Source organism: Drosophila busckii, chromosome X (assembly GCF_011750605.1).
Source record: "Drosophila busckii strain San Diego stock center, stock number 13000-0081.31 chromosome X, ASM1175060v1, whole genome shotgun sequence".
Taxonomy (NCBI): domain Eukaryota; kingdom Metazoa; phylum Arthropoda; class Insecta; order Diptera; family Drosophilidae; genus Drosophila; species Drosophila busckii.
In genome coordinates this window covers 10,134,174-10,147,470 of record NC_046608.1, presented here as the reverse complement: position 1 = coordinate 10,147,470, position 13,297 = coordinate 10,134,174, and the positions used below count along the sequence as shown (strand labels likewise).

Sequence of the window (13,297 nt, the reverse complement as noted above, 5' to 3'; positions counted from 1 at the left end):
CCACACATCGGCAAATGAGCAACCCAACCCCAAAAATCAACAACAGCAACAACAACAACAAATTTAACAACAATTTATGTGCTACTTTAGCTAATCGCTGAGTGCGTCGCATTTAATGCGCTAGTGGTACAGTTTTTACAGTTTTTCGGCTTTTTATTATTATTATTTTTTCACAATAGTCTGTGAATGGAATTTTATGCGTGGGCGGCGGCTAAGAAGGGAGTGGACTTAGTAGCAGCGCTTAGGGCAAAACTTGTGCAATTCAGTTGCGTTGAATTGTTAAACAAAAAACCTAAAAATAAATAAGCATAAACTTAACTTAAGCTAAACTAAAAATTGTTAAGATGATAGCTGCTAAATAATGTTTAGTATTTAATATACTAATTATTTTAGCTTTTGGCAATTACAAATAAATGAAAATTCTATTGAATTAAATAAAATAATTGAAAGTAATATAAAATTGAATTGAATTTGAATTTCGAAAAGAAGCAAAAGAATTTGCAATTATTTGAAAATTCAATTGAATTAAATAAATTAAACTAATTCAAAGTTTATTTTGTTGAATTATTTCGAAAAGAAGCAAAAAGAATTTGCAATTATTTAAGCTCATTTAAAATTACACGTATAAACATGAATTTTGTTTTAATTAGAATTTAATTTAGTATTTAATATGCTACAAATAATTGAAAAGTATATACATTACATTTGAGATAAATGAAAATAATGAAATAAAATAATTGAAAGTGATTCAAAAGAATTTGCAATTATTTGAGATTATCTAAACATATAAACATGAATAATGTTTTTATTATTATGATTATTTTATAAAAATAACTTGATTGTTTAATAAGCGTAATTGAAATTCAAATAAACTATTGTATATTATTATTTTTTTTCTATTACAATTAACTATTGCATAGATTGATGATAGAAAAAAACCACTAAAGCTTTAGCTATAAACGAATTGCATATACTCTATAAAATGGCTAAAAGCCAAACTGCAGCCAGTTGCGCTTAAAATTTAATTGCAGTTGCTTTTATGGCTGCAAAGCTTTTAATGCTTACAACTTTCACCTTTTTATGGTGCACAATATCAAAAGCACAATTTAATTTAATGCAAGCAGCAGTAACAGACAGTGGGCGGCGTTGGGTGCTGGGTTGGGGGTGTGGCAGGCAATATTCGCGCCTGCAAAGGATAACATTTGTCGATAAGCATTACGAGCAGCCAATGTCCATTGTCATTGTCATTGTTATTGTTGTTATTTGCCAAATAAAGCGCGCGCACCCGCCCCCCATCCACCCGCCGAACCAACATGCCACACATTGTTGTCAGTACGCGCAGCAGCAGCAGCGTCGTCGTCATCGATGCAGACATAAGATATGAAAAATATGAAGCAACAATAGTTAGTGCCAGAGCAGCTTGAGCCAAGGGACACTCACTCACTGGCTCAGTGCCCCGCCCACGCCCACTGGGGACATTGTGTGGCGCTCATGCGTGTGCAAGTTAAAGTTGCTGCTGCGTGGGTAACCCAGCTATAGATACAGCTACAATACATAACTATAATCAATACACAGCAACAAAAGCAACAAGCACTTTATAAAATTTTGCCAAAAGCATTGCGAATAAAAATGCTGCTAAAATAAATTGAGATTTTAATTAAACAAACTGCTTAAGCTTATGTGAAATTCTTATTGAGTCTTTATATAAATTTAACAAATTCGTGCAGCTAAAATAAAATAAAATAGAATATTCTTTGAAGTAATAATAGCTATAAATTTAATTAAAATAATTGCACATAAAAATTATATTTAGGCAATTATTTTATTTTTTGTAAAAATATAATTTGAATATTGTTTTAAATTGAACTCAAATAATTACGCATAAATAATTAATTAAATTTGAGCAACTAAAAAATGCAAATTTAATAAATTTAACTAAAGTACTTGCACAAAATTTTATTTTAGCAATTTTTTTTATTTTTATGCGCAATTGTTTTAATTAACAATATTCAGCTAGCCTTTTTTTCCAAATTAATTTATAACCATTGCATTGAATATTGTTATAAATTGAACTCAAATAATTATGCATAAATAATTAATCAAATTTGCTGAGCAACTATAATATTCAAATTTATTAGACTTAACTAAAGTAACTGCATATAAAAATTATATTTAAGCAATTATTCTATTTTTATGTGCAATTGTCTTAATTACTAATATTCAGCTAGCTGTTTATTTTTTTCAAATTAATTAATAATTGAATATAGTTATAAATTGAACTCAAATAATTAATCAAGTTTGCTGAGCAACTCTAAAATGCAAATTTAAATTTAATAAATTCAACTAAAATAATTGCACATCACAAATTTAATTAAGCAAACTATTTTCTTTTTATGCGCAATTGTTTTAATGAAATGTAAACAATATTCAGCTAGCTGTTTTTTTTTTTAAATTAATTTAAAACAATATAATTTGTAACATTATTGCATTATTCTATTGCATTTTGTTATAAATAATTGCGCATAAAATTGTAACAAATTTGCTGAGTTGCAAATTTAAATTGCATAAATTCAAGTAAAATTATGACGCATATAAATTGCTAGTTTGACTCTTTTTTGCGCAGTGTATACATACCTGCTATATATGGTTGGGTGCTATATAAATCACGCTTAATGCGCAATGCTCAACGTGGGCAAGAAACGTGGACAGGACAGCTTGGCGGCAACTTGGGGAATGCTCCATAAATTGCACCCAAGCGCCTGCCAATTAGTTGAGCTAAAATTATTTGATGTTATTGCGTTTGTGTCTCGAACTAAAGCTAAAGCAAGCAGCGCGAGAAAATCAATAAAAAGTAAAAATTCATGCCACCCACACTACGGCAATCAGTCCTAAGCTTAAGTTGCAGCAGTTTCATCAATCAACAGCCACACACAACACAAGCGAACAATCAATCATAGACAGCAGCAGCAGCAGCAGCAGCAGCAGCAGCAGCTCTCCAACCTGTGCAAAATATTTCTATGATTATTAATTATTTATAAAGCGCGTGGTGGGTGTGAATTTGTTGATGTGGCTGGGGTGAGGCGTAGCTGCCATTAAATGATTAGTTTTCGCACCTTTTGTTAATTAACTCAACTCAACTCAACTCAACTCAACTTTACTTTAATTCGCTTTCCACAGTGTGCCAATGCAATGGACATGCCAGACGCTGTCGCTTTAATTTGGAGCTCTATAAGCTGTCCGGACGTGTGTCCGGCGGCGTTTGCTACAATTGTCAGCATGATACAACTGGACGCTATTGTCATTATTGCCGTGAGGGTTATTACCGAGATGCCACCAAGCCGCCGAATCATCGCAAAGTGTGTAAACGTAAGTCCCAGTCGCTTGTCATCAATCAGCCGCCTAGTAAGCTGTCAGGCTCACTCTAATGCGCTGTGCTCTGTGCTCTCTCTCTCTCTCTCCAGGCTGCGACTGCCATCCCGTTGGCTCCACCGGCAAGACCTGCAATCATCTGAGTGGCCAGTGTCCATGCAAGGAGGGCGTCACCGGTCTCACATGCAATCGCTGCGCCCGTGGCTATCAGCAAACCCGCTCCCATGTGGCGCCTTGCATTAGTAAGTCAACCTGCACTTTGACCCTCTGACCTCATTACTTAGTCCCGCTCTCTCCCTCTCTCGCTCTCTCGTTTGCTTTGCAATTTACAGAAGTGCCCACAAATGCGAATATGATTCAAGCGGAAAGCGCTGGTGGCACTGGCGGCGTCGCTGGCGTTAACGGTGAATACAAAGATGGCGCTGGCTCTCAAGCTGAGGAAATGAAGAAATGTAAGTCGCAGCAGCAGCAGCGAGTAGCATATAACGAGTGTGTGGCTAAAGCAACGAGCTACTTTTCTTTTTCGTTATAGATTGCGGCAAATGCAAGGCCAGCCCCAAGAAGCTCAATTTGAACAAGTTTTGCATGGAGGACTATGGTGCGTATACTTAACACTCTTAGCAGCCCTTTAGCGCTTTTTGTTGTGCAGCAAATCTAATTAATTAATAAACTATTTGTTATTAAACAAATGTGTAGCTGATAATTCATGTTAGGGTCGGGTTTCGTTTTTAAGACTCGACCCTAGCCCGAAACAAATCAAAGCGGGCCTTAACTTCGATATAAATTTCACAAATTTTTTCTCAATTATTCATATTTTTTACTATATGAATCAATCGTTAATTTTTAAATTAAATTATTAAAGTAGCAGCATCCTGGCTCAATGCACTTAACAATAAAAAGGATATACGAGTTGCCTATTTCTTTAATTAAGGAATAGAAATTCGCTCATAGGCAACTTTTGTTCTTTTCAATATAAAAAAGCAATAGAAATTCGCTCAAACGTGTGCTTATCTTCATTTGAAAATCCAAAAGCTACTTTAACACACAATCGAGACTTAATCTAACTCCAACTAACTCGCTTACGCTTCTTCTATTTACTGCTCACAGCTCTGCTGGCCAAGGTCATTGGACACGATCGCGCCTCGCAGGACATCAGCACCGAAAAGTTCTCGATTGAGCGACAAAACGAAATCTACAAATACGAAATCAATATACAGACGATCTTCAAGCGCAATCCCATGTCGGGCACCACCAGCTCGCTGCTGGGGCGTGGCAATATGATGTTGTTGGTGCCGCGCAAGAGCATCGAATGCCAATGCCCCAAAATCAAGCTGAACAAGTGAGTTTGCCAAAAGCAAAAGTCAAAGCTAAGCTAACAACAATTTGTTGTTGTTGCCATTTGCTATTCACAGATCGTATCTTATACTGGGACGCGACTCGGAGGCAGCGCCCGGGTATTTGGCAATTGGACCCAGTTCGGTGGTATTGGAATGGAAGGACGAGTGGTCGTTGCGCATGAAACGCTTCCAGCGGCGCGCTCGTAAATGCAGTTGAATCGAACCGGAAACGGAATATGTCAGAGCGGATTTCAATTTCATACACTTGGCTAGGTATCGGTTTTTGTATAAATTGTACAGTTTACTCAAGTTTCTGACCTTTTTCGGCATTATGCTATAATTAATTACAAAAAACAAAACAAAACATTCAAACTCAAAGCGGAGTCCTTTCAACCCACACACACACACACACAGACATAGACACAATAAACTAACTAATGCTCTCTCTACTCAGTAACAATTCTAGTCTAAAATACTCGACGACAAACACAAATTCTATATACAGACAAAATAATAACAGACAAAATGCTAATTACAGTTACAAATACATGTGTGTGTGTGTGTATGTGAGTACTCGTGTTCGTATGTGTAAGTGCGCTGGCTATAAAAAACAGTTATAAATTGAAAACAAGTGCGAAAAACGTAAAGAAAAAATGCAGCTGCCTCTGTCGCTGTCGCTGTCGCTGCCTCTGCCTCTGCTGCTTGTGTAGAGAGTGTCGCGTGTCGAGGCCGCCCCAGTCGCGTGTTGTGTTGTCCGGCTAGACAAACAACGGATCAGAGCGTGCAAAAGATGTGCAGCCTCAGGCCTCAGTCCAGTGTTGGAGCTGGACATGGTCATGGGTAGACAAACAGGCATAGTCAACACATAAGTGCAGTCATAAACAATAACAACAACAACAATAACAACAATAACAGCAGCAGCAGCTAAGAGCAGGCTTTACACATTGCACATTGGCCATAGAGTAGGGGTATGCAGTATTTAGAATTTCGTTTATATATTTAGGCAGACAATGAAATTTATAAAAATATTAATTTCAGTTCATTTTATGCGATTTTTTCATTATATTTTTTTCTATTAAAAAAATTACAAATTGAAGTTAATTTTATGAGATTTTTCTATTATATTTTACTACTATAAAAATAATAATTTCAGTTCATTTTATAAGATTTTTCTATTAAATTTTTCTATTCAAAAAATAATAATTTCAGTTAATTTTATGAAATTTTTCTATTATAAAAATATTCATTTCAGTTCATTTTATGAGATTTTTCTATTACAAATAAATAAAAATTTCAGTTTATTTAATGAGATGTTTCCATTATATTTTTCTATTATAAAAATAATAATTTCAGTTCATTTTATGAGATTTTTTTATACTCAATTCAATTCAATTCAATTCATTTAATGAAATTATTATAATTTGCAGTTTAATTGTAGCCAAAGAAACTTTGCAAATCTCTCCAACCAGCAGAAGATTTTATTGGCACGCAACTATTTATTAGCTCTAGGGATTTTTGCCTGAAATTTCTCAAGCCAAATGTAAGCAGAAATAAATTAGAGCTAGTTATAGTTCATAATCAATTATTCGAAAAAATGACAAACCAGCTTGAAGCTCATTTGATATTAGTTTGAGCGCTTGGACTTAAATTTCTGTAGCTCTCTGCAGTTTGCAGCAAAATTATATCTCAAGTCCATTCAGTTTACTCACGCTGCTTAAATATTTTAATAATTTAAAGATTTATATCAGCAACTGAAAATCTCTACTATAAATTTTAAATTTGCGCTACGCTATTTTATTACTATTTGCTAACTTGAGTACCCCTAATGCTGGCGCTGCACTTGCCACACCGTTTGCATTGCATTGTCTTTTTGCTTTGCTACAGAGAATTTTTCGTTTATTAAACCACTTTGGCTGGTCGGCCGACCGGCCCCGGCTCAATACATTTTTGGCCAAATTGTATTTGCAATATTTGTTTGGTACATATTTTGTTCGCTTTTATTATTGCCCCAGCCCCAGCCGTTAAAAAGGCGGTTTTATATAGAAAGCATTTATTATATTTGCGTATGTGTGTGTGTGCTGTTTTTTAAATAACAGTAAATTTATGCAAACAGTTTTGGCTGTTAATTATGCAGATGGCTCTCATAACCATTTGTTAGTCGATTTTCACGCGCTTTTGCATAACAATTTGTTGCTTGAGGGGCGCAACACACACACATAAACACACACATAAAATGCATTTTATTTTTAATTTAATTTCACATTTGCATTATGCATGCAAATCAGTCAAATATCAATAAGCTAAAAAGCCAAAAACAAAAACAAAAACAAAAACAAAATATGCGCTATGTTAAATAAATAAATGCAGCTGTTCAAGCTGCTTGATTGAGTAGCGAGCAGCTGCAGCGTGTGGAGGTGCTGAAGAGGGGGGAGGTGTGGGGCTAGCTGCAGGGCTCAAATTGTTGGAGCTTGCAACTCGTTTGGGTAGCTAACTAGGCAACCTACGCATTCTCATAGGTGGAAGCTGAAACTTTTTTTTTTTTTGGCTCGCGGGCAAAACAAAACGAATGAATAGCATAGAAATTGAAACATGTTACACAAATTACGGCAACAATCGAACTGAAAAAAAAAACGAAACGAAACAATAGTTGTCAGCTTTTCATATAATTTTTATTTTACACTGAGAGAAATTACATGGCAATTGCAAAAATTGCATTTTTCAATTTCTTTAGAAAGTTTCAAACTTTTGCCAACTTTAAAAGTTTTTCAAACCAAGCAGCAAGTCATAAACTGTTAAATTTCAATTACCATTGACTAAGCTATGCAATTTAATATATTTCACAGCTGAAACACATTCAAACATTCTTACAAATAAATGAAATCTAGTTCGGGCCTCAAAATATTCCAATGATTTAATATATAATAATCTTATATAAAATCTGCTAATAATTTTCAATTTTTTTACATAAGCCTGAATTAATTTTTGATTATTTTTAATTTTTAATAATTAATTGAGTAAATGCAAAGATTCAAATAATTCTGCTGCAATTTCATAGCAAATTTTCTTGCTTTGCTTTGAAATGAAAAGTGTGAAACTTCAGTTGCATTTTTTGCCAGTGTATATTATGTTTTTATTAAATTTATACATGCATGTTTTCTTTTTTATATTCAAGCGATATTGTGTAACATGATATATGTAGATATATGTTCATATGACAAGCGAGTGTCGAACTTGATAAATGCTTTTAGTGCATACAGTTTCATGTTCTGTTGCTGCCCCTGCCCCAGCCACTTGCCCCACACACTCTTTGCTATTGTCATTGAGCCCACACACACACACACACACACACAGATGAGCGCGACATGCAACATACAAGCTGAAACATGCACAGTTGTCGACCATGACCATGATATGTGTTATAAATCAAAAAATGGGCGCACACAGAGTCAGCTGAAGTTGACTGAAGTCCGCGCTGGACACACAGCTGACACTTGAGCAGAGATTTGCGTGCCACGCTGCTGCATAATTAGCCAAGCAGACAAACGTTTATAATATACATACATATATATATATATATGCTATATAAATACAAACAGGCAGGCAGGCAGGCTGGCGCTAAAGTTGGTGGCAGCAGCAGTTTGAGTTTTGGTGTGGCATAAAAAACAAAAAATTCAATTGCGGTCTCTGGTCGCGACTGTGGCTTCATGCATATTTAAATGAGATTTTGCGTTAACTGAATTTTGTCAACATGACGAGCCGCACACACAATAGCCACAAAAAAAATAAGAGCGCAGGGCGGGGCGGCGCGGCGCGGGGCGTGGCCAGTTGGCAGTTGTAGGCGTGCAAGCGGAAAGCCTGAAAAAAAGTCATATTAATTTATATATATATATACATATGTATATATATAAATAAATTGGCTTTTTTTAACATTTCATTTAACGTTTTAAGCTGCAAGCGGCGGCAAGGGCGACTGGGCGTGGCACATATGTATTTTAAATAACTTGGCTGACGCCATTAGCATATAAATTGATGTGGCTCAGTTGAGCGCAAGAAAGTCAAGCACACACACACACACACACACACATGTAAGCTAGCATACACACACACATGCACACTCATAGACTATTACGATTTATTTAACACATTGACTTCCGTTTCCGCGTCAAAAAAACACAAAATTGCAACAAAAATTCAAAAAATATACAAAAAAATATTAAAAAAAAAACAAAAATTTACAAAAAAAAATTACTTCTCTTAAAAGCCAATTATAAGAAGTATGTACTTAAAAAAAAGAGACACGAACATAACCAAATTAGTCATTAGTTAATACTTAATGTCAAGCAATTTTATTTATTTAACCCACGCCACATAATTATATATATATATTTTTTTTTTAACTTGCAAAATGTTAAATTTTGTTCAACTTTTTGTTGTCATAAACAATGTATTTATAATTAATAAACTATTTGTATGCTATGAGCAGCAACAAAAAACAAGAACATATAAAAAATGCATACAAATTATATAAAATGCATACTTAAATATATTACACACATACACACATATTTAAACTACTATAATTTTTTTTTATAAATTCACTTTTTTTTTTGTATGTTAAGACGCTAAATTTGCGCATATTGTACTTATGTCTGTCTATTATTTATGTAGTTGTTAACACTAATTACATATCCTGCACTCACACACACATACATACTTGCCAAGTTTAGTAGTAGAAATTATACAAATATATATATCAAATGCATACATATGCATTATATGCATAATAACGATTTTTTTTTTTAAATAACTAATACGATTATTATCTTTGTGTGTGTTGCTAATAATCAAATGGCAATTTTTTTATATAGCCCACTATTTAAATGCTTAAAATACGATACATATAAAAATAATCGCAGCTACTAGTACATTTAGTATATGAGCAGCTTAAATTTTTCAAAATTTTCTTTTACAAAATTTCATTTTTTTTTGTAAATACTCAACAAACAAAAGTCCACAGCAGCAGCAAGAAAAACAACAACAACCATAAAAGCAAATAGTAATTTACGAACATATTTAGCCAGTACTTATTTATTGCTTTTGAAATAATTAAACAATAAATAAAATAAAAAAAAAAATTCAAAACACACACACACAATGTCTGATATTAAAGTATTGTAGTTGCTATTTACATATTAATAAATATATATATAAACACATTACATAAATAAACTGAGACACACACACATAGATATACACACGCATACATATACAATCTATATAAATATGCAATTTTTGTGGCAAATGAAAACAGATCACACTAAGTAAATATATATCAAAGACAAGTCGCAGAACAAGTTATATATATATAAAGATATAGTATATATCGCGTGAAAAAATATACATATATCATTTATGTGTACTTAAAAAAAAAATTAAAAGAAAAACTACAAAAAAAAACAAACAAATACACACAACAAATCTAAACGAATTAAGTGAAAACAAAAACAAGAAAAATTGCTAATATATAAAATAACAAAATATTAAAAAAATAAACAAATGCGTTTTATTGTGTGGGTGGGGGGAATGGAATTAATTAAAGTCATACAAATTTAACGATTTGGTTATAATCTTTGTTATTTTAGCTTATTTAGCTTCAATCAATTGCTAGCCAGTGTATATCTAAAAAACTGTAGCATACTTTTCAGCAGCAATTGAGTCTGTCTATTTGAGAATATTTCAATCAGCTTGGGAATGGCACTGACTGGCAGCGATTTGCAATAAAGTATTAAGTGAATTTAAAGCAAGCCCCCAAGGCATTTGGTTTGCTTAGTTTTTGCTGTAACTGCCGCTTGCCGCGTTGGCTCGTGAGCTGGCAAGTGAAACTAATACGCATATTTATCAAATTTCAATGCCTGCAAGGGTTGCAAAAAGAAGAAGCTGCCGCTGCTGCTGCTGCTGCAGTTGCTGCCCACACGCCCAAATCTAGATTCATTGTAGTTGCTCAAAATTGCCTCGCAGCGTTACTTTCCAGTCAGTGGGTGGTGTGGGTGGACCGCAATGCAAGGCGGGCGCACAAAGTTTTGTGGCCCTCCGCAGCACAAACTTAACGCAAAAAAAAGGAAAGCAGCACTGATGATGGGCTGGGCTGGCCCTCTTGGCTGGTTGTCCTGGCAATGTTCTGGCATAAACAAGGACAAAGCCGTGCGCCTGCTGTTGTCAGCAGCAGCAGCAGCAAAAAGTGAAGAAAGCAAACAACGCTACCAAGCTCCATTTGCACGCTTCATAAGCGCGACGAATGAATTTTAATTTGATTAAAGTGAAAAATTGAAAAATGCGCGCGCGCCGCACCCCCAAATCCAGTTGCGTATTCTTTTTAAAGCTTTTACTGTATTAAATGCTGCCAAAGAGTGGCGAATTTGAATTCGTTACGCATTAGCGTAGGGTTGGGCTATAAAAGATTTGCTCGCTGGGCATACGTGAAGTTAAGGCCTGGCCAATCGCACTGAGCCGAGCTGGGGGCGGGCGTCGCAGCGTTGCGGTTGCCATGACTAGAAATATCCATGGGCTAGTCCTGTTGGCGTTGCCAGGCTCGAGCAGCCGCATTGAGCCGCATTAAACCTTTTGCGCTTCAATAAATGTTGCGCCTGTGGTCGCCGCCGCCGCCACCACCAGCAGCATATCCAACATTTTTGATGGCAGCCTTCGCCTCAAAGCTCACTTACTTAGTTTTTTCCACATTTCTTTTTGTACATTCATTCATTTGTGCCGCCCCAGGAGATGCTTAGCTTTGCTCTTCGTCTGCTGTATGGGAATTACGCTGCTTGGATTTCAAGTGCTGCTGCTGCTGCTGCTGCTGCTGTTGCAACTACTTTGTGCCTCTTGCTGTTGCAAAGTTGTAAGCAAACTTCACGCTCTTCCAGCTCCAGTCCCAGTCGCAGGCCAAAGCTCAAGTCATAGTTGTAGCCAGCGGCAGTCGACTATAACACAATTTTGCACTGAACCCTAAACGGGTGTTTTGCAGTCACACAAACACACACACACACACACACACACACACATTGCGCATTGTAAAGTGCAAAAAAGGCGCATTTTACACAAGATTTTTATTACGTATATATATATAGAGAGCGATGTGTGTGCAAAGTATTAAAAAAGTAAACTTTTTTATAGACTTTTCATTTGCCCTGGCGCCCCTCACTGGGGACCGCGCCCACTTTACCTTACAACAGCTTTCAGCAGCTGTTTAGCTGCAGTAGCTACAACGTCTGTGCATGCTGATAAAGACGCAGAGGGAGAGAGAGAGAGAGAGCGTAGTACAGACGTAAGAGCATGCTGCAGGATCAGTGAGCTCTATGCATGTGGCAGACATTAAAACTTTTAAACAATTGCTACATGCATTTAATTATTGCATTAATTATTTATTCATTTCAATTGCAATTACAGCGCAATTAATGCTTATCAAGCTTTAATATTTAATTCATAACAATGTAAATTTTTTTGTTAATATTTTATATTATTTGCATTTGTTTAATAATTATTCTTTTGAATAAACTCAAACAATTTCGCATTATTTTTCATATTTATGCGCATATTATTTGCAATCAATAAGCAGTTGCTAGCAATAGAATTAAAAAATAAATATTGGCAAATAATGAAAAAATTAAGGAGCTTCTTTGTTGATATTTTATATTATTTGAATTTGTTAAATAATTATTCTTTTGAAATTCGATTGTGATTATTGCTTATATTTATATTTTAATTCTCTTTCAAATTTTGAATAATCTCAAAAAATAAAGAAATTTTTTTGTTATTTATGCGCATATTATTTTCAATCAGTAAACAGTTGTTAGAAATAAAATTAAAATAGAAATATCAGCAACAATTACTGAGCAACTTAAACAAATCAGAAATAATGACACATTTAAACTATTTGGATTTAGCTCAGAACTTAAATATTCTATGACCTAAAGTTATGCAATGGCAAATAGAATTCCACATAGCGCTTGTTCGATTTTTAAAAAGTGTTGCCTAGCTGAAGGCGTCAAGTGAAAAATGTTTGATTTTTTCGAACTTCCAATTTATTTAGATATGTTTTTTATCTATTGCTTAAATTAGTATGGAAAACAAATTAAATATTTGAATAAATTGGAATTAAAAAAAAACCTTAAATCAAACATATATCACTTGAAACTTTTGATTAAAACGTTAAATTATTAATTAAAGTGTTAAATAAAATAAAAAAATAGTATTTAAATTATATATATTAATGCAAAGCATGCAACACTTAAGAATTGTTAAATATTTTTATAAAAAATGTGAGCTCGAAGCTCGTTAAAAATTGCAGCGCATTGCCAAGTCTACAAAATCTGCAATAAAACCGCAAAAACTCCCTCGACTCTTGTCTACACCATTTGCAAGCTAAACTGCGTGAGTGTGTGTGTGTGTGTGCCGCAAACCCAAAAGCTTCAGTTGCCACTTCAACTTCAACTTGAGAGCTCAACTTCAACTGTTACTTGTATTTTTTTTTATTGCTTGCCACAATTTTCTTAACAATTTCTCGAAGGCTGTTAGCCCGAAAAGTTGGTTGCCAA

At 34.6% G+C, this 13,297-nt stretch overlaps 1 protein-coding gene across 1 annotated transcript in view; it reads left to right on the top strand.

The window, feature by feature from the left end:
- The window catches only part of LOC108605922 (netrin-B), a 58,780-nt gene extending 53,071 nt beyond the window's left edge, over window positions 1–5,709 (top strand). The window contains exons 2-7 of the mRNA XM_033294423.1: window positions 3,178–3,366; window positions 3,462–3,611; window positions 3,702–3,821; window positions 3,902–3,967; window positions 4,477–4,708; window positions 4,782–5,709. Of these exons, the coding sequence (XP_033150314.1) occupies window positions 3,178–3,366; window positions 3,462–3,611; window positions 3,702–3,821; window positions 3,902–3,967; window positions 4,477–4,708; window positions 4,782–4,923 (899 nt within the window). The 3' untranslated portion in view covers window positions 4,924–5,709. The remainder of the gene's footprint in view (window positions 1–3,177; window positions 3,367–3,461; window positions 3,612–3,701; window positions 3,822–3,901; window positions 3,968–4,476; window positions 4,709–4,781) is intronic.
- Window positions 5,710–13,297: the final 7,588 nt, after the last annotated feature.